This window comes from Leucopleurus acutus (assembly GCF_964270905.1).
Source record: "Leucopleurus acutus genome assembly, chromosome: 11".
NCBI lineage: Eukaryota > Metazoa > Chordata > Mammalia > Artiodactyla > Delphinidae > Leucopleurus > Leucopleurus acutus.
In genome coordinates, this window is record NC_139152.1 from 103,576,218 (window position 1) to 103,601,817 (window position 25,600).

The 25,600-nt window shown below is 56.5% G+C and overlaps 2 protein-coding genes across 9 annotated transcripts in view; one reads left to right on the top strand and one right to left on the bottom strand.

Moving 5' to 3' along the window:
* PPP6R2 (protein phosphatase 6 regulatory subunit 2) overlaps positions 1–22,806 on the top strand; it is an 83,444-nt gene extending 60,638 nt beyond the window's left edge. For 4 of the 6 annotated variants that reach the window (XM_082850537.1, XM_082850536.1, XM_082850538.1 and 1 more), the window contains 16 exons: positions 320–446; positions 1,321–1,473; positions 12,183–12,386; positions 13,719–13,783; positions 15,336–15,451; positions 16,833–16,918; positions 17,105–17,185; positions 17,526–17,623; positions 17,992–18,049; positions 18,124–18,239; positions 18,339–18,496; positions 18,828–18,999; positions 19,087–19,175; positions 19,790–19,952; positions 21,606–21,842; positions 21,915–22,806. In XM_082850537.1, coding sequence (XP_082706663.1) covers positions 320–446; positions 1,321–1,473; positions 12,183–12,386; positions 13,719–13,783; positions 15,336–15,451; positions 16,833–16,918; positions 17,105–17,185; positions 17,526–17,623; positions 17,992–18,049; positions 18,124–18,239; positions 18,339–18,496; positions 18,828–18,999; positions 19,087–19,175; positions 19,790–19,952; positions 21,606–21,842; positions 21,915–21,966 — 1,975 coding nt within the window. In that variant the 3' untranslated portion in view covers positions 21,967–22,806. The remainder of the gene's footprint in view (positions 1–319; positions 447–1,320; positions 1,474–12,182; positions 12,387–13,718; positions 13,784–15,335; positions 15,452–16,832; positions 16,919–17,104; positions 17,186–17,525; positions 17,624–17,991; positions 18,050–18,123; positions 18,240–18,338; positions 18,497–18,827; positions 19,000–19,086; positions 19,176–19,789; positions 19,953–21,605; positions 21,843–21,914) is intronic. The other 2 variants (XM_082850539.1, XM_082850540.1) reach the window with 2 other exon arrangements.
* Positions 22,807–23,394: 588 nt separating this feature from the next.
* The window catches only part of SBF1 (SET binding factor 1), a 28,357-nt gene continuing 26,151 nt past the window's right edge, over positions 23,395–25,600 (bottom strand). For 2 of the 3 annotated variants that reach the window (XM_082850649.1, XM_082850648.1), the window contains 5 exons: positions 25,411–25,518; positions 25,104–25,315; positions 24,344–24,431; positions 24,141–24,272; positions 23,395–24,047 (listed from right to left, as the gene is read on the bottom strand). In XM_082850649.1, coding sequence (XP_082706775.1) covers positions 23,949–24,047; positions 24,141–24,272; positions 24,344–24,431; positions 25,104–25,315; positions 25,411–25,518 — 639 coding nt within the window. In that variant the 3' untranslated portion in view covers positions 23,395–23,948. Of the gene's footprint in view, positions 24,048–24,140; positions 24,273–24,343; positions 24,432–25,103; positions 25,316–25,410; positions 25,519–25,600 lie in introns of those variants that run through there. The other variant, XR_014326613.1, reaches the window with a different exon arrangement.

Genomic DNA, 25,600 nt, shown 5'->3' on the forward strand with positions numbered 1-25,600 from the left:
TGTGACAATGCAGAAAACAGATGAGCCGGTTCATTCTCTCTGCTTTTTTATCCTTTTATGTGGCCTCTTTTATCCTTTTATGGCCAGTCCTGTCTCTCAGCCGAGGAGTGGGGTCGACAGTGAAGGTTTTCAAGGTGGGAGGAGGGAGCAGAGCTGCTTCGAGGGTGTGACGCCCACAGCCCGTCAGGGCCATCACCTGGGCACGGCCCCCACCCCCATACGGTCAGCAGCCTCCCTGGAGACGACAAGTGGGCACTTCGGGAGGGGGTATGGTGTAATGGGACTAGTGTCCCCGTGTCCAGCTGCCTCTGGTCCACAGGATGGAGGGCTTGCTGGACTCCTGCTCCCAGGGACTGGACAGGCTGTGTGCCGTCAGCTCCGGCGTCCTGCGCGGCATCGAGCCACGGCTGAAGGACTTCCACCAGCTTCTGCTCAGCCCGCCAAAGGTAGGTGCCCCGAGCAAAGGTCGGGGGCTCTGGAGACCTCGTGGGCTGGGTCGCTTGCAAGGCAAAGACCCCACTCGCGACCCGGGATGACAAGCGCACTCAGACCCCATCTGCCGAGTGTCCATCTTCTCTTTGAAGAGTTGGACAGTTCGCCACCCCCCCAGGCAACTCCTGCCTTCTGACGGGGGTGTCCGAGAGCCCGAGTGCACTGGAGACCCGGCCTCTTGAGTTGGGGGCACCCAGCCAAGGAGTGAGGGGGTCCCAGAGGAGACCCTTTGCTCAGCTGAGCAGCGGTGGTCATGGTGAGGAAGACCCAGTCCCTCTGCACCTCAGTGCCCCGGGCACAGCCCCTTCGCCTCTCCTGGTGCCTCTCTTGGGCACCCGCCGTGGTCTACCATACTGTTTCTTACATATATCAGCTTGTGGTCTGCCTTCCCCACTAGAAAGGAGGACTCATGAAGTCAGGGATTCTGGAACATTCTGATAATGAAAAGGTAGATGCACTGTGCTCCGTGTGTGGGATCACCCCATCTCACGAGGCCACCCTTGTCGTCAGTCTCCTCCGTCTTATACGCTGAGGTCACATCCCTTCGGCTGGCAGGCTGAGACCAGAGTGCCCTAGGCACCCAGGAGCAGCGGCCCACCCTCACTCAGTCTTGTGAGCCCTGAGGGGAGCGGTGGGGCTCTTAACCCGACTGACCCCTTGTCTCCTCCTGCAGACCACATTGCCTTCAGGACCCCTCCCCGGCTGGGCCACGTCATGCAGCAGCGGCCCTGGCCCTTCGACCAGGGTCAGGTCAAAGAGAAGCCCACACATGGGTGGTGATCACACCGGTCACAAGGCTCTAACTGGGCCGTCCTTTTGTGTTTGCAGAAAGCAGCGATCCTGACCACCATTGGCGTGCTGGAGGAGCCCCTGGGTAACGCCCGCCTGCACGGAGCTCGCCTCGTGGCCGCCCTGCTGCACACGAACACGCCCAGCATCAACCAGGAGCTCTGCCGGCTCAACACCATGGGCTTGCTGCTGGTGAGCGGACACCTGCCCCGCCTGGGACCTCAGCGCCCAGGTGAAGGCCTGCCCGAAGGGAGGCTCTGGTTCGGTTCTGGGGCAGGCACAGTCTGTGCAGAGACCGCGTCCTGCCCCCCAGGCTTGAGGCCAGGTCACTGGTGAGGCGCACCGAGTGACGCTGGGACCCGCCTCCGTGTAGGCTCACGCAGGGCTGCCCTGGAAGCAGAGGGAGCCGGTAATATGGTCCCTCCCCTTTCTGATTTCTGCCTTAATAGAGAACTTTGAAGCTCTTCAGCCTAAAACGCCCTAAAGAGCTGCTCCTCGTCCCCACAGTAAAGGCAGAGCCTGTGGGGAGCTCCTCTGGCGGGCACGCCCTGGGGGTCTGAGGGAGGGTCTGCAGGCAGTGACCACAGGGCGCTGCTGACGGGGAGGGGACCTCGCTCAAGCTGTACACGGAGCTCATGCATCCCCAGCCTTCTCCTCAGCCTTGCCCCTGGGCCTCTGCTCCCAGGAAGCTGAAATATCCTTACATTTAAATCTCAATCCCAGAAGGAGCTGCCTTGGACCTGGGCCTGAAGGACTGCCTGCCTCAGGAGTCCTTCCAGCGTTTGGAAGTCACTGGGCTCTGCTGTGACTGTAGAGCCTGGATGTGGGTCAGAGGGCGACTAGGAAAGACCTCAGTCATTTCTTTTCCTCTCCTCCGAGAAAGTTCTCTCTCTCCCACTCCCCCTTTCTACTTTTCATTTATTGTGGCAAAATATATGTAACATGAAATACACCATTGTAATAACTTGCAAGCATATGGTTCAACGTTCACGTGGTTGTATAACCATTACCATGATCTCCAGGACTTTCTCATCTTCTCCAGCTCTGAGCATTAAACACTCGGTCCTCATCCCCCCGCCAGTCCCCAGCCCTGGCACCCACCCTTCTACTTTCTGTCTCTATGGATCCGACTATTCCAGGGATTCCTATGTAAGTGGAATCAAACAGTATATCGCCTTTTCTGTCTGGCTTATTTCACTTAGTATAATGTTCACCCATGTGGTAGCATGTGTCACAATTTCTTTCCTTTTTAAGGCTGAATGATATTTCATTGTATGGATGTACTGCGTTTTGCTTATCCGTTCATATGTTGGTGGACAATTGGGTTGCTTCCACATTTTGGCTATTTTTAATAATGCTGCTATAAACATGGATGTACAAATATCTGTTTCAGCCCCTGCTTTCACTTCTGACTACATACCTAGAAGTGGAATTGATGGGTCATACAGTAATTCTATGTTCAGCTTTTTGAGGCACCCACACACTGTTTTCCCCAGTGGGTACACTGTTTTACATTCACACCAGCAATGTATGAGGGTTCCAATTTCGTCACTAACACGTGTTTTCCATGTTTTTGATAATAGCCATCCAGATGGGTTTGAGGTGGTACCTCACTGTGTTTTGATTTGCGTTTCCTTAGTGATTAGTGATGCTGAGCATTTTTTCATGTGCTTTTGCTGGCCATTTGTGTATCTTCTTTGGAGAACTGTCTGTTCAAGTCCTCTGCCCATTTTTGAATTGGGTTGTTCGTTTTGTTGTTATTGTTGAATTGAAGGAGTTCTTTATATATTCTGGATATTAAGTGCTTAGATACATGATTTGCAAATATTTTCTCCCATTCTGTGAGTTGTCTTTTTGCCCTCTTGATGGTGTCCTCTGACGCACAAAGGTTTTCATTTCGATGAAGTCCAGTTTATCTGTTTTTTTTCTTTTTTTTAATTAATTATTTTATTTATTTTTGGCTGCGTTGGGTCTTTGTTGCTGTGCGTGGGCTTTCTCTAGTAGCAGTGAGTGGGGGGCTGCTCTTAGTTGTGGTACGTGGGCTTCTCATTGCGGTGGCTTCTCTTGTTGTGGAGCACGGGCTCTAGGCGTGCAGGCTTCAGTAGTTGTGGCTCGTGGGCTCTAGAGCGCAGGCCCAGTAGTTGTGGCACACGGGCTTAGTTGCTCTGCGGCGTGTGGGATCTTCCGGACCAGGGCTCGAACCCTTGTCCCCTGCATTGGCAGGCGGATTCTTAACCACTGCGCCACCAGGGAAGTCGCAAGTTTATCTGTTTTTTTCTTTTGTTTCTTGTGCATTTGGTGTCATACCTATACCTAAGAAATCATTGCCAAATCCACTGTCATGCAACTTTCCCCCTGTGTTTTCTTCTAAGTACTTTATAGTTTTAGCTCTTTCGGGTCTTTGGTCCATTTTGAGTTTGTATATCTATGCAGTGTAAGGTAAGGGTGCAGCTTCATTCTTTTGCATGTGGATATCACAGCACCATTTGTTTTGTTTCGTTTTTTGAATGTAAGTTTCATGTGTAGGTTATATTTCTACTTCTTTATACCCTATTGCACGCTCACCATCAAAGATTTAGTTTCCATCTGTCACCATACAGCTGATCCCCTTTACCCATTTCGTCCTCCTCCCTACCCCACCCCTTACCACTGGTAACCACTACTCTGTATCTACATGTTTGTTTTTGTTTGGTTTGTTTATTTTGTTTGTTTTTCATTGATGAAATTATACGGTATTTGTCTTTCTCCATCTGACCTACTTCATTTAGCATAATACCCTCTAGGTCCATCCATGTTGCTGCAAATGGCATTATATCATTCTTTTTTATGGCTGAGTGATACTCCATTGTATATATGTACCACATCTTCTTTATCCATTCATCTGTTTATGGGCATTTAGGTCATTTCCATATCTTGGTTATTGTAAATAATTCTGCAGTGAACATGGAGGGGCATATATCTTTTAAAATTAGTGTTTTTGTATTCTTTGGGTAAATAGGAATGGAATTGTTGGATCATATGATTGTTCTATTTTTAATTTTTTGAGGAACGTCCACACTGTGTTCCACAGTGGTTGCACCAGTTTACATTCCCACCACCAGTGCACAAGGTCCTCTCTTCTCTCCATCCTTGCCAACACTTGTTATTTCTTTCAGCACCTTTTGTTGAAAACACTATCCTTTTCCCACTGAATGATCTTGGCACCCTTGTTGAAAATAAATTGACCATATGTGTGAAGATTTAGTTCTTTGGATTATTTATTGTTAGTGGGAAAAAATGCAACAGAGTTTTGTGTGTTGATCTTTTATCCTGGAACTTGGCTGAATTTGTTTATTTGCTCTAACAGTTTATGTGGAATTTGTACAATTTTCTGCATATAAGATTGTATCATCTGTGAACAGAGATAATTTTATTTCTTTCCAATTTAGATGCCCTTTATTTTTATTTTTTTAAATTTTTAAATTTTATTTTTTATAAGCAGGTTCTTATTAGTTATCCATTTTATACACATCAGTGTACATGTCAATCCCAATCTCCCAATTCATCCCCCACCCCACCCCCCGCCGCTTTCCCCCCTTGGTGTCCATACGCTTGTTCTCTACATCTGTGTCTCTATTTCTGCCCTGCAAACTGGTTCCTCTGTACCATTTTTCTAGGTTCCACTTATATGCATTAATATACAATATTTGTTTTTCTCTTTCTGACTTACTTTACTCTGTATGACAGTCTCTAGATTCATCCACGTCTCTACAAAGGACCCAGCTTCGTTCCTTTTTATGGCTGAGTAATATTCCATTGAATATATGTACCACATCTTCTATATCCATTCGTCTGTCGATGGGCATTTAGGTTGCTTCCGTGACCTGGCAATTGTAAATAGTGCTGCAGTGAACATTGGGGTGCATGTGTCTTTTTGAATTCTGGTTTTCTCAGGGTATATGCCCAGTAGTGGGATTGCTGGGTCATATGGTAATTCTACTTTTAGTTTTTTAAGGAACCTCCATACTGTTCTCCATAGCGGCTGTATCAATTTATATTCCCACCAACAGTGCAAGAGGGTTCCCTTTTCTCCACACCCTCTCCAGCATTGGTGGTTTGTAGATTTTCTGATGATGCCCGTTCTAACTGATGTGAGGTGATACCTCATTGTAGATTTGATTTGCATTTCTCTAATGATTAGTGATGTTGAGCAGCTTTTCATGTGCTTCTTGGCCATCTGTATGTCCTCTTTGGAGAAATGTCTATTTAGGTCTTCTGCCCATTTTTGGATTGGGTTCTTTGTTATTTTAATATTGAGTTGCATGAGCTGTTTATATATTTTGGAGATTAATCCTTTGTCCGTTGATTCATTTGCAAATATTTTCCCCCATTCTGAGGGTTGTTTTTTTGTCTTGTTTGTAGTTTCCTTTGCTTTGCAAAAGCTTTTAAGTTTCGTTAGGTCCTATTTGTTTATTTTTGTTTTTATTTCCATTACTCTGGGATGTGGATCAAAAAAGATCTTGCTGTGATTTATGTCAAAGTGTTCTTCCTATGTTTCCATCTAAGAGTTTTATAGTGTCCAGTCTTATATTTAGGTCTCTAATCCATTTTGAGTTTATTTTTGTGTATGGTGTTAAGGAGTGTACTAATTTCAGTCTTTGACATGTAGTTTCCAGTTTTGCCAGCACCACTTATTGAAGAGACTCTCTTTTCTCCATTGTATATCCTTGCCTCCTTTGTCATAGATTAGTTGACCATAGGTGTGTGGGTTTATCTTTGGGCTTTCTGTCCTGTTCCATTGATCTATATTTCTGTTTTTGTGCCAGTATCATACTGACTTGATTACTGTAGCTTTGTAGTATAGTCTGAAATCAGGGAGTCTGATTCCTCCGCTCCTTTTTTTTTCCTCAAGACTCCCTTGGCTGTTCGGGGTCTTTTGTGTCTCCATACAAATTTTAAGATTTTTTGTTCTAGTTCTGTAAAAAATGCCATTGGTAATTTGATAGGGATTGCATTGAATCTGTAGATTGCTTATGGTCATTTTCACAGTACTGATTCTTCCAACCCAAGAACATGGTGTATCTCCCCATCTGTCTGTGTCATCTTTGGTTTCTTTCCTCAGTGTCTTACGGTTTCCTGAGTGCAGTCTTTTGCCTCCCTAGGCAGGTTTATTCCTGGGAATTTTGTTCCTTTTGCTGCAGTGGGGAATGGGATTTACCCTTAATTCCTCTTTCTGATCTTTCGTCGTCAGTGTGCAGGGATGCAAGAGGTTTCTGTGCGTTAATTTTGTATCCTGCAACTTTACCCAATCCATTGATTAGCTCTAGTAGTTTTCTGGTGGCATCTGTAGGATTCTGTATGTATAGTATCATGTCATCTGCAAACAGTGACAGTTTTACTTCTTCTTTTCCAATTTGTATTCCTTTTCTTTCTTTTTCTTCTCTGATTGCCGTGGCTAGGACTTCCAAAACCATGTTGAGTAATAGTGGTGAGAGTGGACATCTGTGTCTTGTTCCTGATCTTAGAGGAAATGCTTTCAGTTTTTCACCATTGAGAATGATGTTTGCTGTGGGTTTGTCGTATGTGGCCTTTATTGTGTTGAGGTAGGTTCCCTCTCTGCCCACTTTCTGGGGAGTTTTTATCATAAATGGGTGCTGAATTTTGTCAAAGCTTTTTCTGCATCTGTTGAGACGATCATACGGTTTTTATTCTTCAGGTTGTTAATGTGGTGTATCACGTTGATTGAGTGCATATATCGAAGAATCCTTGCATCCCTGGGATAAATCCCACTTGATCATGGTGTATGATCCTTTTAATGTGTTGTTGGATTCTGTTTGCTAGTATTTTGTTGAGGAGTTTTGCATCTATATTCATCAGTAATGTTGGTCTGTAATTTTCTTTTTTTGTAGTGTCTTTGTTTGGTTTTGGTATCAGGGTGATGGTGGCCTCATAGAATGAGTTTGGGAGTGTTCCTTCCTTTGCAGTTTTTTGGAAGAGTTTGAGATGGATAGGTGTTAGCTCTTTTCTAAATGTTTGATAGAAATTACCTGTGAAGCCATCTGGTCCTGGACTTTTGTTTGCTGGAAGATTTTAAATCACAGTTTCAATTTCACTACTTGAAACGGAAAGTAATTCTGTTCATATTTTCTGTTTCTTCCTGGTTTAGTCTTGGAAGGTTATACCTTCCTAAGAATTTGTCAGTTTCTTCCAGGTTGTCCATTTTATTGGCATAGAGTTGCTTGTAGTAGTCTCTGAGGATGCTTTGTATTTCTGCAGTGTCCGTTGTAACTTCTCGTTTTTCATTTCTAATTTTATTGATTTGAGTCCTCTGTCTCTTTTTCTTGATGAGTCTGGCTAATGGTTTATCAATTTTATTTATCTTCTCAAAGAACCAGCTTTTAGTTTTATTCATCTTTGCTGTTGTTTTCTTTGTTTCTATTTCATTTATTTCTGCTCTGATCTTTACGATTTCTTTCCTTCTGCTAACTTTGGGTTTTGTTTGTTCTTCTTTCTCTGGTTCCTTTAGGTGTAAGGGTAGATTGTTTATTTGAGATTTTTCTTGTTTCTTGAGGTAGGCTTGTATAGCTATAAACTTCCCTCTTAGAACTGCTTTTGCAGCATCCCATAGGTTTTGGATCGTTGTGTTTTCATTGTCATTTGTCTCCAGGTATTTTTTTATTTCCTTTTTGATTTCTTCAGTGATCTCTTGGTTATTTAGTAACGTGTTGTTTAGCCTCAATGTGTTTGTGTTTTTTACGTTTTTTTCCCTGTAATTCATTTCTGATCTTCAGTGTTGTGGTCGGAAAAGATGCTTGATATGATTTCAGTTTTCTTAAATTTACCGAGGCTTGATTTGTGACCCAAGATGTGATCTATCCTGGAGAATGTTCCGTGTGCACTTGAGAAGAAAGTGTGATCTGCTGTTTTGGGGTAGAATGTCCTATAAATATCAATTAAATCTGTCTGGTCTATTGTGTCATTTAAAGCTTGTGTTTCCCTGATAATTTTCTGTCTGGATGATCTGTCCATTGGTGTAAGTGAGGTGTTAAAGTCCCCCACTATGATTGTGTACTGTCGATTTCCTCTTTTATAGCTGTTAGCAGTTGCCTTACGTATTGAGGTGCTCCTATGTTGGGTGCATATATATTTATAACTGTTATGTCTTCTTGATCCCTTGATCATTATGTGGTGTCCTTCCTTGTCTCTTGTAACAGTCTTTATTTTAAAGTCTGTTTTATCTGATATGAGTATTGCTACTCCAGCTTTCTTTTGGTTTCCATTTGCATGGAATATCTTTTTCCATCCCCTCACTTTCAGTCTGTATGTGTCTCTAGGGCTGAAGTGGGTCTCTTGTAGACAGCATATATATGGGTCTTGTTTTTGTATCCATTCAGCGAGCCTGTGTCTTTTGGTTGGAGCATTTAATCCATTCACGTTTAAGGTACTTATCGATATGTACCTGTTACCATTTTCTTAATTGTTTTGGGTTTGTTTTTGTAGGTTCTTTTCTTGTCTTGTGTCTCCCACTTAGAGAAGTTCCTTTAGCATTTGTTGTAGAGCTGGTTTGGTGGTGCTGAATTCTCTTAATTCTTGCTTGTCTGTAAAGCTTTTGATTTCTCCATGGAATCTGAATGAGATCCTTGCCGGGTAGAGTGATCTTGGTTGTAGGTTCCTTCCTTTCATCACTTTAAGTATATCATGCCACTCCCTTCTGGCTTGTAGAGTTTCTGCTGAGAAATCTGCTGTTAACCTTATGGGAGTTCCCTTGTATGTGATTTGTCATTTTTCCCTTGCTGCTTTCAATAATTTTTCTTTGTCTTTAATTTTTGCCAGTTTGATTACTCTGTGTCTCGGCATGTTTCTCCTTGGGTTTATCCTGTATGGGACTCTCTGTGCTTCCTGGACCTGGGTGGCTATTTCCTTTCCCATGTTAGGGAAGTTTTCGACTAAAATCTCTTCAAATATTTTCTCGGGTCCTTTCTCTCTCTCTTCTTCTGGGACCCCTATAATGTGCATGTTGTTGCGTTTAACGTTGTCCCAGAGGTCTCCTAGGCTGTCTTCATCTCTTTTCATTCGTTTTTCTTCATTCTGTTCTATGGCAGTGACTTCCACCATTCTGTCTTCCAGTTCACTTATCCGTTTTTCTGCCTCAGTTATTCTGCTATTGATTCCGTCTAGTGTATTTTTCATTTCAGTTATTGTGTTGTTCATCTGTTTGTTTGTTCTTTAATTCTTCTGGGTCTTCGTTAAACATTTCTTGCATCTTCTCGATCTTTGCCTCCATTCTTTCTCCGAGGTCCTGGATCATCTTCACTATCGTTATTCTGAATTCTTTTTCTGGCAGGTTGCCTATCTCCACTTCATTTAGTTGTTTTTCTGGGGTTTTATCTTGTTCCTTCATCTGGTACATAGCCCTCTGCCTTTTCATCTTGTCTGTCTTTCTGTGAATGTGGTTTTTGTTCACAGTCTGCAGGATTGTAGTTCTTGCTTCTGCTGTCTGCCCTCTGGTGGATGAAGCTATCTGAGAGGCTTATGCAAGTTTCCTGATGGGAGGGACTGGTGGTGGGTAGAGCTGGCTGTTGCTTTGGTCGGCAGAACTCATTAAAACTTTAATCCACTTGTCTGCTGATGGGTGGGGCTGGGTTCCCTCCCTGTTGGTTGTTTGGCCTGAGGTGACCCAGCACTGGAGCCTCTGCGGCTCTTTGGTGGCGCTAATGGTGGACTCCGGGAGGTCTCACGCCAAGGAGTACTTCCCAGAACTTCTGCTGCCAGTGTCCTTGTCCCCATGGTGAACCACAGCCACCCCCTGCCTCTGCAGGAAACCCTCCAACACCAGCAGGTAGGTCTGGTTCAGTCTCCTTTGGGGTCACTGCTCCTTCCCCTGGGTCCCGAGGTGCACACTACTTTGTGTGTGCCCTCCACTAGTGGAGTCTCTGTTTCCCCCAGTCCTGTCAAAGTCCTGCAGTCAAATCCCGCTAGACTTCAAAGTCTGATTCTCTAGGAATTCCTCCTCCCATTGCCGGACCGCCAGGTTGGGAAGCCTGACATGGGGCTCAGAACCTTCACTCCAGTGGGTGGACTTCTGTGGTATAAATGTTCTCCAGTTTGTGAGTCACCCACCAGCAGTTATGGGATTTGATTATATTGTGATTGCGCCCCTCCTACCGTCTCATTGTGGCTTCTCCTTCGTCTTTGGATGTAGGGTATCTTGTTTGGTGAGTTCCAATGTCTTCCTGTCGAGGATTGTTCAGCAGTTGTGATGCCGGTGCTCTCGCAAGAGGGAGTGAGCGCACGTCCTTCTACTCCGCCATCTTGAACCAGTCTCTGCGGTGGCTTCTCCTGTTGTTTTGATGCTTTTTATTCCTTTTTATTGCCTAATTGCCCTGGCTAGAACTTCGAGTGCAGTGCTGAATACAGGTGGCGAAGGGGGCATCCTTTCTTTGTTTTGGGTCTTAGAAGGAAAGCGTTCAGTCTCTCACCACTGAATATGTTTTCTGTGCTCTTGTCATAGATGCCCTTCACTATGTTGAGGAAGTTTCCTTTATTCCTAGTTTATTAAGTGTTTTTATCAAGAAAATGTGTTGAATTTTGTCAAATGATTTTTCAGTGTCAGTTGAGATGACTGGTTTTTGTCCTTCATTCTTTTAATGTGGTGTATATTACACTGAAGGATTTTCATATGTTGAACCATTCTTGCATTCTGGGAATAAATCCCACTTGGTCATAGTGTATAATTTTCTTCTAATATGCTGCTGAATTCAGTTTGTTAGTATTTTGTGGAGAATTTTTGCATCAGTGTTCTTAAGGGATGTTCTTTTCTTGTGATGTCTTTGGTGTCAGGGCAGTGCTGGCCTCACAGACTGAATTTGGTAGAAAGTGCTCCCTTTAGTTTTTTTGGGGAGACTTTGAGAAGGATTGGTGTTGTTAATTCTTCTTTAAATGTTTGGTAGAATTCCAGTGAAGCCATCTGGTATGGGCTTTTCTTTATTGGGAGGTGGGTCTGACTGTTGAAGACGAGGCGGCATGGATGAAGCCACCTCCAGTGTCACCCAAAGTCACACAGGCAGGGAAGGTGAAGCTGAGACTGGAGACTGTGTTTCTGTGGGGGAGGAGAGCTGTGTCAGGCAGACGGGCCTCCTTCCTTATCCAGCTCCCCACTCCCTGGTGGGAAAGAAGGGTCCAGACTTACATCCTGGGCTGGAGCCTACACCCCTTTCCCCAGCCCCATCTCCCCATCCTGCGCAGCCCGCTTCCTTCCGTGTAGGCAGCAGAGGGTGTGGGATGCAGGCAGCTGTGGACCCTGCTGGGTGTGAGGTGGCCATGTGGATGTGGCAGGTGTGCCTGTCCCGCCTCCCTGCTGGTGCCGCTCTGCTCGCCTCAGGGGCAGGTCTGGAAAAGGCCATGGCGGAGGGGCTGCAGCTGCCCATTCAGCCTCCTCGGGGGCGTCTGCCTGGGAGCTTCTGTTTGGGCCCCTTGGGGCTCCCTTGGGAAGTGTCCATGTGTGCACCTCCTGATTTCATGGCCCTCCTGGATAGGATCCCCAGGGGTTGGAGAATTGAACACACTCCCAGTAACTTGTGGGTCAAAGATAAAATCATAAAGGAAAGACGATAAAAATACTACATAGCAAAATGCGTAGAGTGTAGCTGCGGTGGATTTTACAGGGAGGCCTACGGCCTTGTCAGGATGCACTGGAGAAGGAGGGAGGTTGAGGGTCTGCGGGTGCAGCTTCTAACCTAGCACAGAGGATGAGGAAACCACAGGAAGCGGTCACACGAGCAGAGGTTACAGAGCTGGATGGAGATGGAAGGCCCGTGGCCGCCCGGACGTCAGGACACAGCACGGGGAGGTGGGCAGGGCAGCAGGGCCCCTCACGTTCGGCCTGCAGGACACGGGGCTTCCCTCACCCTCTGTCTCCCCAGGACCTGTTTGTTAAGTACGCCTGGAATAACTTCCTGCACTTCCAAGTGGAGCTGTGCATAGCCGCCATCCTGTCCCACTCTGCCCGGGAGGACAGGGCCGTGGCCAGCGGACCTGAGGGCGCGGTGGAGCCTCTGCCTTCCAGCGGGGACCCAGAGACCCCCCAGCCTGCCGCCAGCCGCCCTGAGAGCACGATGGTGACCCACGTAGGTCCAGGCAGCGTCACGCGTGTAGCTGTGTCCTGCATGTCCTGTGTGTCACTGCGTGTCCTGTGCATCCTGTGTACTGCTGCGTGTGCTGAACCCCACCCAGACCATGTGGACATTAACATTGCTTTGGGCCCTCGTGTGCTTTTCTCCTCTAATCCTCCCGTGACACGGGGTGAGCTGCTCTCCTTTCACCCGTGGGACGGGAAAGCCCAAAGAAGGTGTCCATGTTTGCCAGGGCCCCAGAGCCGGTGGAGTGGAGGGCCCCGGAGGGGCGTAGGAGAAGCCCCGTTGCTGCCCCCGGGTCGGCTCCCCAGGCCGTGAGGGCAAGCAGCCCCGTCATGGTGTGAATGCCGTGCCGGGGAGGTGCCGGGGAGGGGGAGCATATCCAGTTCTCACAAGAAGACTTTCTGGGATTTGGAGCCTCTGGAAAGCGTGGCTGCTCTGCACGGCCCGCCTCTTCCCTGACGCTTTCCCGCTCACCCGAGCACACTGTGTGGAGACCCGCTGGGGCCGCCATTCCCGGGGCCGCAAGCAAGAGCATCCTGAGCGGCCGCGCGGGGCTGCAGGGAGTCGGCCTTAGTGGGTGTTCGCTGAGGAAGGAAGGAGGAAGCAGCACGTGGGTGGAGCGTGTGGCACAGGCGGTCCCCAAGCTGAGGAGCCCACCTGTGCGTGCGGGGCCCTGGGGGTCGGCTCTGCCCCCCACCCCCGGGTGGCTGCAAGGCTCAGACAGGAGGGCCTTGGCAACGGGGCCCCTGACCAGAGACCTGGGAGAGGGTCGAGAAGGGCTGCACCTGCAGGCCTGAGCCGGAACACAGCCAAGGGGGTAAATAGCCAGGAGTGGGCGCTTTCAGTGATGAGAGCCACAGGGGGTGGGTGTGTGCAGCGGCCATGCAGGCCAGCAAGGGACCTCACCCAGATAGTGAGGCCACACGCGGGGTGTGCGTGCGATTTGGGGCCCGGAGCAAACATTCCAGATACGGGAAGCTGCCTGTGTGAGGGCCTGGAAGCAAGTGAGCCCTGGGGCCACCGGCCTCTTCCTCCTGGATGGAGAAGGCAGGAGAGTGGCCCGAGGGGGAGGACACGACCGCCAGGAGGCTGAGGGGACGAGAGTGTCCTGATTCGACCCCCGTCGCCACGTGGACGAGCCTGAGCAGAGCCTCCCTGGGCGTCGGACGGGGACCGCAGGGCTGGGCTGTGATGCTTTCGCCGCCCGCAGTGAACTTGGGGCTGACGTGTGCGCCTGATGCCTGCTAAGCCCACTCAGTCCAGGGCTGGGTGGAGGGGAGCGTGCAGCCCTGCTGGCCCTGACCCGTGCCACCTGTCTGCCAGCTGTTCCAGAAGTGTTGCCTGGTCCAGAGGATCCTGGAGGCCTGGGAAGCCAATGACCACACACAGTAAGGACCACTAGGGCTCTGCGTGGGGCTCCAGGGCTGCCATGGAGGGTTTGTTTTCAAGGAAGGGTCCCACCGCTGTGGGAGCAGCTGCAGTGCTGCTGGTGGGGCCAGGGCACGGGGCAGGGTAACGCGGCCTGCACAGCCCGGCCCCTGGCTCCATGGGCCCCTCACCCTCTTCCTCCCTTGCCCGTCCATCAGCAGAGACCCCAGTCCTGTGCCTGCACTGTGTCCCGAATCCTCCCACGTCCCCATCCCAGCCTCCAGCCACTTCTCTTACTGAAGCCTCAGACCCTTGAAAGAGCATCCGGGCCCCTTTCTGCTTCCCTCTTGCCCCATCTGCTCTCTCGTTGCTGATAAGCTGGGATCTTGCTGAAACCAGCAGGTGGTGTCACTTCCTGCTTGAAAGTCTTGACTGCCCAGGTCCCTGGTGTGACTGCAGGGTCGGGTCCAGTGGGCAGCCCTGTGCCCCCTGTGCTCCTACTCTGCCCCGCCAGGGGCTGCTCTGGGCAGGTGGGGAGAGCTCTGCGACCGCACCTAGTTCATCCCTTCTGTCCTGCTGTTACTGAGCCCACAAATCTGCGTCCGCTCCCAAGTAGCAAGAAGCGAGGTGGGGCCGCCCCGCCTACCACTGGGCCTGGCGTGCGTAGTGCCCAGGGAGGCCTGTGCTGAGTCTGCTCCTGTATGTGTTTTGTGTGTTGGTGCACAGGTGTGTGCCTGTGTGAGGGGAGGGCTCACTGCTGTCACCGAGGGGTCCTTGGGCCATAGTAAGCCGTGGACGGGCGTGTGAGCCTGGATGCCTGCAGGCCGCGGCCTCAGCGCGGTTCTCCTGCGACCTGGACAGCCGCTCACAGGCCTCCACCCTCAGCCCGGCTTCGCGTCTGGGCCAGTTCTGCCTGCCCAGTCTCTCCTGACCGCCTTCCTCTGCCGGGTGGGCCCACCGATTGGGGACCACCTTCGCTTCCTCTCTGGTTGTCGTCAGCCTCTGAAGAGAGAGAATACTGTTGAAAGCAAGCGCTGTCCACTCTGGGACCCAAGGGCTGTGTTTCTGTAACGGACGCGCCAGAGTCTCACAAGTGACGCCCTTCCTGCTGCATCAGGGATCTGAAGACTTGCTGCTCTGTTGGGTCCTGTGTGGGAGAGATGAGAAGTGGGGGAAGAGCCACGTGTTTGCGGCCGTGCGGGACGTGCCGGTGGATGGGAGCCAGCCCGCTGCCCCTGCTGCTCTGCCTACTCCCGGGTCCTGGGTCCACCCTCGGTCTTCTCTGGGGGCTCGGGACGCGCTTGGTCAACACTCACAGCCCCAGCCGGGCGCGGGTCTGGTGGTCTGCGCAGAGTGGGAGCGGCAAATGCCCGCCTCACCTGTAGGCAGGGAGTGGAGCGACGCGGGTGCGGAGCAGGTGCTCCAAAAGTAAGCAGCCTGCAGGCGAGGCCACGAGACGGCTTCGCAGGGCAGTGGGGCCCGCGGGGAGGAGGCCGCAGAGCCGAGGCTGGGCCGGCTGGAGGCACCGTGGCGGAGGGCCGGCGGCAGGCCTGACGCCACCCTCTCTTTCAGGGCAGCGGGTGGCATGAGGCGCGGGAACATGGGCCATCTCACCCGGATCGCCAACGCAGTGGTGCAGAGCCTGGAGGGGGGCCCCGTGCAGACCCAGGTCAGCGAGGTCCTCCGAGGTGAGCGCCTCCAGGCCCAGGTTTCGCTGCCCGAGGTGCCCCGCCCCTGCCCTTGGCCCATCGGCGGACCGGACCAGCACTGGTGCCACACACTTGGCCCCCCCTTTGCCACGGGGGCTGTCCTGTCAGCTGCGCCTGGGCCTGGGCGGCAGCCTCCTCTGTGCCCTGGGCCGCCCGCGCCGGCCCAAACGCCTGCTCTCCTGCTCCGCCGTCCGGCTCTTCTCTGAGCTCGTGGCTCATCTGGGGAGCGGCCGCAGGGCCTGAGCAGAGGCCATCCTGGCCAGGCTTGCTCTCCCTCATACCCCACGGGCCTCCTCGTCGCGATCCGGGGCCCCGAGCGGGGGGCCGCCGCCCACGCCCCTTGCCAGCCCTCGCACGTTCTGGGCGCCCAGTCTGTAGCTCCCAGGCACTGGGCTTTCTGGCCTGAGCTGGGGAGAGCCCGAGGGATCTTGGTTCAGATGGGAGAAGGCGGGCAGCTTAGAAGGGCCTGTGTGGCCTCTTGGGGAGGAGGACGCCGGGCCAGCCTGAGCAGCACATGGTGACAGGGCTGACAGGGTGACGCAGGGGCGTGCGCTCGGGGCGACCTGAGGGTGATGGACAGTGACGGCCACAGGGGCTGGGACCCTGAGGGCACTTGGGGGCTCGTGCTGGTTTCACAGCCAAGACAGTTTGTCCCCCGTGCTGTGTGGGGGCCTGAGGACAGGGCTGGCCAGGGGGCAGGGGGACGCGTGTGCTCAGTGAACAGCGAGCGGGAGTGAGCACCCGTCTGGGGGGCCCCTGGAGCGCCATGTGTGCTGTCGGGGAGGGGTGATCCCCATCCCTTCTGGGGGCCGTGGTGCCCTGAGTCTGGGGCAGGCAGGGGAGGTGCTGGGTTTGTCCCTGTCCTGGGCTGGGGAAGCTGCCCCGCAGACATCCAGTTGGTCGTGCAGTGGGTGTGGCCTCCATGGCCCCCCGCCCCCGTGCCCTCGCCTAGTTGCCCCCATGGTGACCTTGGCCATGGCCCCCTGTGGTCCCAGGGCAGCTGTGAGCCAGGAGGCTGGGGGGGGCGGGGCCCTCTGACACGAGTGGGCTGCTCTCAGTCCGGCCCCCAGCCCGTCAGCACCTGTGACGAGCGTGCGCACCCAGGACGGCCCGGTGTGGGGTTGGGGGCGAGCATGAAGCTCTCTCTTTCTGGACTGTGAACGTCTCTGGGCTCCGACCTCCCCAGAAAAACAGACACACCCAGGCCTGCTGGGTTGGGCCTGTAAGGCCAAGAGGGACGTGCCCGTGCCCCGTGGTTCCTGTGTCCCCGGGGCTCCTCGGTCGGCCTGAGAGCCCTCGCGGGACCAGGATGCAGCTGCTGGTTCCATCCCAAGGGCTCACCGGGCAGCCTTCCCCGCAGGGCTCCCCTCGGATTGCCGCGGGCGCTGGGAGAGCTTTGTGGAGGAGACGCTGATGGAGGCCAACCGCAGGAACGCGGTGGACCTGGTGAGCAGGCCCCAGGCCGGCCGAGAGTGGGGGGCCCTCTGGGCAGAGCGCTGTCCCCACCCTGGTCCCTGCCCGACCTGGGCTTGCGGGACTCCTGGTGCCCGAGGCCCGGCGCGCCCTGCAAGGGAGGGTGGGTCGGCACGGCCCCAGACGCTGTCTCATGCCCACCCACCCTGGCCGTTGCAGGTTAGCACGCACCATCTTCACCCCTCGAGTGAGGACGAGGACATGGAGGGCGTTTTCTCTAACGAGCTGTCCCTTCAGCAGGTGCGTGAGGCCAGGCCCCTCGTCCTGAGCTGCTCTCGGCAGCGCTTAGGCCTCGCGAGTGTCCTGCACGCGTCACCAGAGCCTCGGGCGGGGCCGGGGAGGTGCTCATCCCCCCGCTTCTGCAGGGGGTGCAGCCCGACCCTCCTCTACTTAGGGGGCGCCCGCAGGGCCACTTGACATTGATGAGACCCTTGGGGACGTGGTGGGCGAATGGAAAGTCAGAGTCACAGGCTCTTTGGACATGGCTGCCTGTGGGTGCCCAGCCGAGAGGGCAGGACCTGGGAGAAGCCACTGAAGCACCAGGGGGGTTCCTGAGAGCGGCCACGGTCCTGTTGCCCAGGCTTTCTCCGAGTACCAGGTCCAGCAGATGACGGCCACCTTCGTGGACCAGTTTGGCTTCAGCGACGAGGAGTTTGCTGAGCAGGACGACAGCGTCAAGTGAGCCCAGTGGGACGTGCCCACCTGCCCCACCCTCGTGCCTTTGGGAGGGAGCCGGGCTCTGCTCAGTGTGACCAGGTCCCTGACCTGTGGCTCAGCCCTGCCTGGCCTTCAGGGCCATCACACCACTTGCTCAGCTGGAAGCCACATGTGACCCAACGGCCTGGAGATGCCCCCTGGGGCGGCAGAGCAGCCGGGTGGGAGTCACCCCTCGCCGCCCATCCAGAGGTGGGAGGGGAGCCCGTGCACCCACCTGGGCTCGGCCTGCAGCCCTGGCCCCCCGCCCCTGCCTTTGCCTCCCTCGGTGGGCTGCCTCCCCCTTCTCTCCCTCTTGGGGGGACTTGACGGCGTCCCTGTTGTCCTCGCAGCGCCCCATTTGACAGGATAGCGGAGATCAACTTCAGCGTCGACGCTGACGAGGACAGCGTGAGTCCCGTGGATGCCCCTTGGGGGTGGCCGGGCGTGTGGGGGCCATATGGCCCACGTGTGCTCTCCTGCAGCCTGGTGCCGCTCTGTTTGAGGCCTGCTGCAGTGACCACATCCAGCCTTTCGACGAGGACGACGACCTCTGGGAGGACGAGGAGACACACTGTGTGGCCCGAGTGACCAGAGCCAGGTGGGCCTGGGCACCACACGGGCACCAGCCCTGTCTCAGCCATGCCGTGGCACCCTGGGCAGGTGGGAAGGGCTGCTCTGACCGTGGGTCTCCCCCCAGGTTCGGGGGCCCTCACGCTTCAGAGAGCTGCCAGAAGGACGGCCTGGAGCACCGAGGCCAAGGTGGGGAGGAGAGCTCGGAAGCAGACGGGGCTCGGGCGGGCGCCCCTCGGGCTGCCGTCCAGGAGGAAGGTCCTCGTGTTGAGGGTGGCTCAGAAGGTAGATGATGGGGCCACAGGGTGCGGGCCGGGCAAGGGGCTTGGGCGTGAACATGGGGGACAGGATTTGGTGCCCTGGCCTGTGGGCCTGTGTGTGTGTGTGGCTGGGCTGCTGTGGGCCTGATGCCCACTGACCCCCCGGCACACACTTTCAAACACGCTCATATGCCCTTGGTCTCCCGCCCCGTCACGGTCACTCTTGGCCACGCCGTCACGGCTAGAGGCGGGTGTCCCCCAGTACCGTGGGGGAAGGCACACCCACACCATTGCCGTGGGCCCTCCACCACCGGTCACGTGCTGGTCAAGGGGCCTGGACACCGCATCTACCCCAGCAGGCGCCCCCTGGACGGTGTCTGATGAGCCAGTGAATTCCACGGCCTCAGGCCTGGCCCCGGCCGTGGCGATGGACGTGGGTTCCAGTGTGTGGGCGGCCAGCGCGCCCAGCGCCTCGGCTGCGGAGGAGAGAGGCTGGGCCAAGTTTGCTGACTTCCAGCCTTTCTGCTGGTGAGGCGGGGCCGGGGCGGGGGGCGGCCCCGGCTGCCTGGGGGCCGGGTCTCCTGGGCGTGGGCTCAGAGTTGGCCTCGTCTGCAGCTCTGAGTCGGGGCCCAGGTGCAGCTCCCCTGTGGACAGAGGTCACGGCGATGCCCAGGGTGGCCTGAACCGGGGCCCAGAGAGAACCCGTGAGTAGGGGCGGCCCCAGGGGCAGGGGTGTGGGAGGGGGAGGCCAAGACCTCGGGGCCGCTGTATTGCCCTGGTGATGTTGGAGTTTGCGCCACGTGCGGGGACTGGAGTGGGTGTGTGGAGGGGTCAGGACTCCGGCTCCAGGCACAGGACGGCCAGCGAGGCCCTCGGGCTGGCCTCAACGCACAGGTCCGACCAGCCCACACCCGTCTGTGTCGCCAGGACCCCAGGCAGAGCCTGTCTCCCCAGGCCTGGCCGCCTGCTAGGTGTGGATCACACGTGTGCGCCGCGCCACCCCAGTGCTTGTCCTGGGAGCTGTTCAGGGCCCTGGCCCTGAGCTCCCTGTCAGATGGGCTTGGAAGCCCCCCAGGATATCAGGGCCACACGGGGAGGGACTTGGAAGCCAGCCACAAGGCTGAGTGGTGGCCCTCCCTGCAGGGAGGACCGTTCTTCCTGAAGTTCCTGTGAATTCACAGACGCACGTGTGCACGTCACACGCACGCGGCAGTGGGTGTGGGGGACAGGTCTGTCACCAGTTGCAGGCTGAAGTTCCCGCGTGCGCCATACTGGTCGCTCTGTCCTCACCTGGTGTCACCGGCTCCCTGTGTTGCAGCTGGCCCGGCCACTCTGGGTGCCTGGAACGCATGTGTTGCCAGGAAGGCGCCCCTGGTGGCCTCCAGCAGCCGAGAGGACAAGCAGAAGGTGGCTTTGGCCTTGGAGGCTGTGAGGATGGGTCCCGGTCGGGAGGCTCCCCCGCCGCCAGTGTTAGTCCCCAGGTGAGCAGGACAGGCTGGGTGGCGGGCCCCCGGGTGCACACGGAGGTCTGGCTGTCCGCAGCACTCCGCTGGCCCAGGGGCAGGCCGACCCTCCTGTCCTGATGGCCCCGTGACTCCTTGGAGGTCAGCTTTGGACAGGAGGGACACTGCTTCGTCCAGGTGGAAGCTGGGGTGGCCGTTGAGACAGCACGGGGCCAGCCCGCCTCAGGCCGCGTCGGAGAGAATGGCCAGGCTTTTGGGGTTCCGGGTGGGCTCTGGAGCTGCCGCTCTCCTGGGGCGGGTGCCTAGTCCCAGACTTGCGCCCACCTCAGCCGGGCGCCTCGGACACACGTGTCCATCACACTGGACCGGGAGGACGGGGGTGTTTTGGGACTTTGCTTGGGGCCCTGACCTGGGTCGTCCTCCCTGCAGGCTTGGCCCGTGCACCCCACCCCTGCGCCCAGGTGGCAGGTCCGGGCCTCTGGGGTCGGCTGGTGGACACATGCCTCCTGGTTGGGCGGGTGGGCAGCGTGAGGAACCGCGTGCGGTGAAGACGGAACGGGGCAGGAGGGCTGGTGGGACGTGAGGGAGAAGGTGGTGCTGGGGTCAAGGCCTGAAGGGGCTGGGGGGGGCCGGGGGGCCAGCCCAGACCCCCACGAGGGGACGAGGAGCAGAGACTGACCGTGCTGCTCCCGTGAGGTCCCCACCCAGTGACCCTGGAGCGTCCCTGCTGACGCTGGGGGTCCAGTCTAGCTCCCAGGACCCCAGGGCGCGCCCGTCCCCGCTGGCGCCCTGCACTGGGGCTCGGGGCAGTGGGCACAGCCTGGAGGGAGCAGGGCCAAGCTGCGCAGTGCGTGTCGGGGGAGGGCGGTTCACGCCGCCACTGCAGGGTGGGGCGAGCTTGACGCCTGGGCCCGGGGAGAACCTCAGCGCTGGGGTAAAGGTGTACACGCGCCTCCCAAACGGTTTGATTCCTTCTTGAAGCTTAGAGTCATCGAAATTTTTAAAACCTTTTCCTCTTCCTAACTCCCCGTTCCCCCAAAACCCACCCGGCTCCGAGAAGCAGTTGTTGTTCCGAAAGCAAAGCCTTTTGGTCCTCAGGGCGGTCTTCGCGAGCCTTGGCCATTGTGGGGGGACACGCGGGGCTTGTCTCCAGGCTCTGCCCTCACTGGCTCGCGAGGGTCAGTGCCGGGCTGGAGGAGACGTCACACAGCAGAAGCAGGCGCTGGGCAGGTGTGGGCTGGTGGGGGCACCGTGGGCTTGCTCTCTGAGCCCCCAGACCAGAGCTGAGTGCCAGGGCTGGGTGTCCCGAGGCCGCCTGCCTCCCGCACTCAGCCTTTCTAGGTGTGGGCGGCGGGAGTGTTGTGGACAGACGTGGCCTGAGAGGTGTTCCAGGGAAGGGCCTTGGGCCTGTGTGGTCCACAGAGCGGTGAGGGTTGCTGGGAGCACCTAAGGGGCATGTTCCAGACTGGGGTGGGGGTGTGGCGAGGGCCGTCTGGAGGGGGCCGGGATGCCCGGGATGAGTGCTGCTGGGAAGGAAGCTCAATGCTCTGGTGGACTGACAGGCGGTCTCTGGCGTGTTTGGAACTTGGGGTGGCAGAGGGGCCTGGGCCATCTTGCAGGGTGGAGCCCCAGCGGGGGTGGTCCAGTAACCGGAGCCTGTCTGCCACGCAGGGCTGAGTGCGCCACCAGCACGCCTCCAGACCTGGCCTCCCTTGCGACTGTGGAAGTGACCTCTGCCCCAGTCGGGGCCGTCCTCCCCGAGGCTGCCGTGGCGGCCACCACAGTACCGGGCAACACCGGCCCCGCCCCGGCCACCCCGGCAGTCTCTCCTGTGCTGGCCGTGGCCGTCACCCCTGCAGCCCCAGCTGTCTCCACCGCGGCCACCCTGGGGACGGTGACAAAGGACAGGTGAGCAGGTCGGACCAGGGGAGGGGCTGGGTGGGGACCCTTGCCCTGAGCGACTCCTACCCACCCCCGCAGGCAGACTGACGGGCCTCCGCCCGCGGGAGCCGCCTTAAATGGCCTCGTGTGATGCTGCCGCCCGCCCAGCCTTGGCGCCCCAACCAAGAAAACTACCTGGTGACGCAGTTTGTCCTTTTTAATTTAACTTAATTTAATTTTAAAATAAATGCTGCATTGGTAAAGCTGGCAGTTGGAACCAGTCAGACGGCCCAGCCTGCATTTCTCCTGCCTGACTCCGGGTGGGCCTTGAGGGTCCAGCCCCACACACAGCAATAAGGCCTCAGACGGGGGCTCTGCCTGCGCCACAGGCTCTGAGCCTGTTTTTATCCGTTTTTTAACAAACGCGGAGAGAGCCACGTGTTTGCACTTTTTAATCTAGCGCAGGAGAGGGTCTCCGAGGCTCTGGGGACAAATGTGGGTCTGGAACTGGACTGGCCAGACGGGGTTTTAGCTGCCCGGTGGCCCTGGGAGCTGGCCTTGAGCCAGCCTGCAAACGTGACTGCCTTAAAAAAACAAGCCCCCCGCGGCCTGGCAGGCTGCCCGCAGTGGGGGGGTGGGGGTGCCTGGCAGGAGCTGGCCACGGGCGTGCAGGACGGGTGCAGAGGGCCCAGCAGCGCCCGGGCATGGGGGCTACCCTGCACCTGCCGGGGAGGGCGGGGTATCTCATGTTACTGTTCTGATGATCTGACAGGGCACCCAGACCCCACGACTCCCAATAAAAGTTGTTATTCTCACCGACAGACCCGCGTATTGTTACGCTGCGGGCCCTGGAGCCCCAACCTGGCTGGCAGCGGGGGTCGTCTGCTGCTCCCGGGCCCGTCTTTGAGTCAACTCCTGAGTAAAGACTGAGCTCTTTCTTTTTTCTTTGTGAAACAAGCTCTGCCTGGAGGTTGCGTCTCGGGCAGGGACCCCAGACCCACAGGTTCCTGGGCAACAGGAATGTCAGCCTGATGGCTGTCCGTGCGCCCACGGAGGACCTGGGTGAGCCCCGCCTTAGCTCCCACTGACGGGTGCCGTTTCCGGCCGGGCCCCCCCCTCCGACCAGGAGCTGTGGCCGCCACCCTGACCACTCTGGGATGTTCTCCCAGCCTCCGTGGTGCCACATTCCGCCCCACACACCCCACCTGCTGCCCACCCGGCCCTGCCCTGCCCCTGGTTGGCACCCGTTGCTATTAAGGCCCTAACCTGGGTGGGACTCACATCTGAATGGGAGAGTGACCTGCGTTACAGCCAAGACTTGGGGGGGGGGAGGGGGCGGCGGTGAGGACGGTCAGGACCCCAGGGGAGAGACAGAGACAGGTGTTTGGAGCCAAGTGCCCATAATGGAGGCCGTCGGGTCCCTGTGCCCCACCTCCTCATACATAAGCCCCCCAAGTCAAGTCCTGAAGCACCCTTGCTCTTCAGAGAGCCCACCCTCTTTGGTGTCTCCCCCTCCTCAGGCCCCGTCCCACTCCTCCGTCCATCCCATCCCATCCCATTGACTGACTCCTCTCATCTGACCAGGGAGGGGCCAGCAAGTCTGGACTCCGGACAGCTCCCCTGTACCCCCTTCTTCACAACACACACACCTCTAGGTGGCGTCTTCCACACCAGCCCCAGGATCGCCTCTGAGGCCTGGAGGGATGGGTGGCCGGGCACCAAGCAAAAGCCTGGTGATGCTGGCCCCCGCCGCCCACCCCGGCCCCAGGACACGGAGGAGACGCAGGCGTGCGGCGTGTCATTAGCGCTCTTTATAGACTCTGGTTCTAGGAACAGGCTGTCTGCGGCTGGCCGGCCGGGGCCAGCATGCTGACAGGGCGGGAGGGGGGATATTTACAGGCCCACCGCGAGGGCTGTACCGTGGCTGCTGCCGGCGGGTGCTCAGCCAGGGCTCCAAAATGAGTTAGAGCTGGCCGGGTGGAGCGGGGGCGGGGGGGGGGGGGGGCTGTACACACATTTGGGGGCGGGGCCTCAATACTGTCAAGGGCGGGGGCTGTAAACATGGCCGGGGGGCCCTGCCCACCCCTAGTGGTCTGTAACGACTGGACACAGAGCCGCCGAGCAGGGCCGGGCTCAGGCGTCCGACAGGCAGCTCTGGATCTGGTCCACCCACTGCTGGGCTGACGGCACGTCCTGGGCACAGAAGTTGTAAACACGACGCGTCGTCTTCACCTGGGGACGCGGGACACTGACTCCACGGCCCCACGCGGGCCGCCGCCCCCCGCGCCGCGCCCCCCATCCCCCGGCGCCCCAGCCGCAGCTCACGTCGAAGAAGGCCTTCTCGTCCACGGTCTTGGGGGCACCCAGAGTGGGAGTGCCAGGCGCCACAGCCTCCACCTCCGCCAGGTCGATGAAGCCCTTGCACTCCGTGTCCACTCGGTGGTCGTAGTAGCGCAGCTGAGCAGGGGCAGGAGGTCAGGGCAGGGCTCCCTCGACTCCCCACCCCAGTCAGCCCGCTGACCACTCACCTGGTGCTTAGTCTTGTCCAGCACAAACCAGCGGGCCTTCCAGGGCTTCATGAAGGCCCCCTTCTTGTACAGGGTGCCCTCATAGGACCTGCGTTTGCAGAAGAACCGGCCAGAACAGCCATCAGGGCCCGGCAACGGCCCCGCCTCCCCGGCCCCGCCAGCCCCAGCAGCAAGACCGAGGCCCCTGTCCCCAAACTGACCCAAGTCCGGAGCACAGGGCGAGGGAACACGAAAAAGCCTGGGGTTGTCCCCAGAAAGGACCCCCTCACGCCCGTCAGAGCACAGACACTTGGGAGGGTCCCACACCAGAGCCTCAGGGTCTCAGGGAAACAGCCCTACATGCAGAGCAGGGGCCCCTGACACGGAGCAGGCAGGTCTGGGGAGGCGACTGCGGCAACGTGACCCCTCCAGGCCCAGAGGGTGGGATGCAGCCTGCCGGGCCCCAGCCTCTACTGGAAGCTGCCCCAACCTCACAGGTATCCCATGGTCCCTGTCCCTCTCCTCCTCCGCAGCCACCCGTGGCCTGGCTGTGGTCGCCAGTTCTATATCCCAAACCCCTTCCAAGCCCACCTGCTTCTCCCCAGCAACGGTCACAGCTTAGGCCACCATCACGGCCTCCCTGGCAGATCAGTCCACCTAAGAAATAACTAGACGCTCCCCAAAGGCACCTGCCCCCACCCATCTGAGAATTGCCTGGGACCCCAGTCGAATCCCCCTAGCTCAGAGGTGTCCGTGGTGCAGAGAGAGCTGCTTCTCACACCTGTTCTCACTCTCAGCTGTCTGGAACTGGCTGTACAGGGTGCTGGTGCTGCGGCGGGCTGCCTGGCGGGAACCGGACGCACTTGAGCCGCTGCTCTGGTCGCTGTCCAGGCTGAGGCTCAGGGTGGAGCCCACGGGTCCCTCCTGCAGGTACACACCCAGCGAGCGGCGGTGGTGGGGCACACTGGACACCAACAGGGAGCTGGGGGTGCCCTGGGGGCAGGAGGGTGGGCCCGTGTCAGGGGGGTGGCCTCCACCTCCTCCTGGCAGCAAGGCCACCCCAGCCCCCCACACCCACCCCCGCTCACACGTTCGTCTTGCCGGCCTTCAAGGCGCTGGGCAGCTTTCACCCGATCCCAGGCATCCTTCCAACGCTCAGGGGGTCGGCCCAGCTCTGTCTCCAGCCGCTGCAGCTCCTGGAGGAGAATCAGTGAGAGATTACGCAGAAAAAAGTACCCAGACTAGAACACGAAAGGACAAAAGGATGGAAGACGTAGG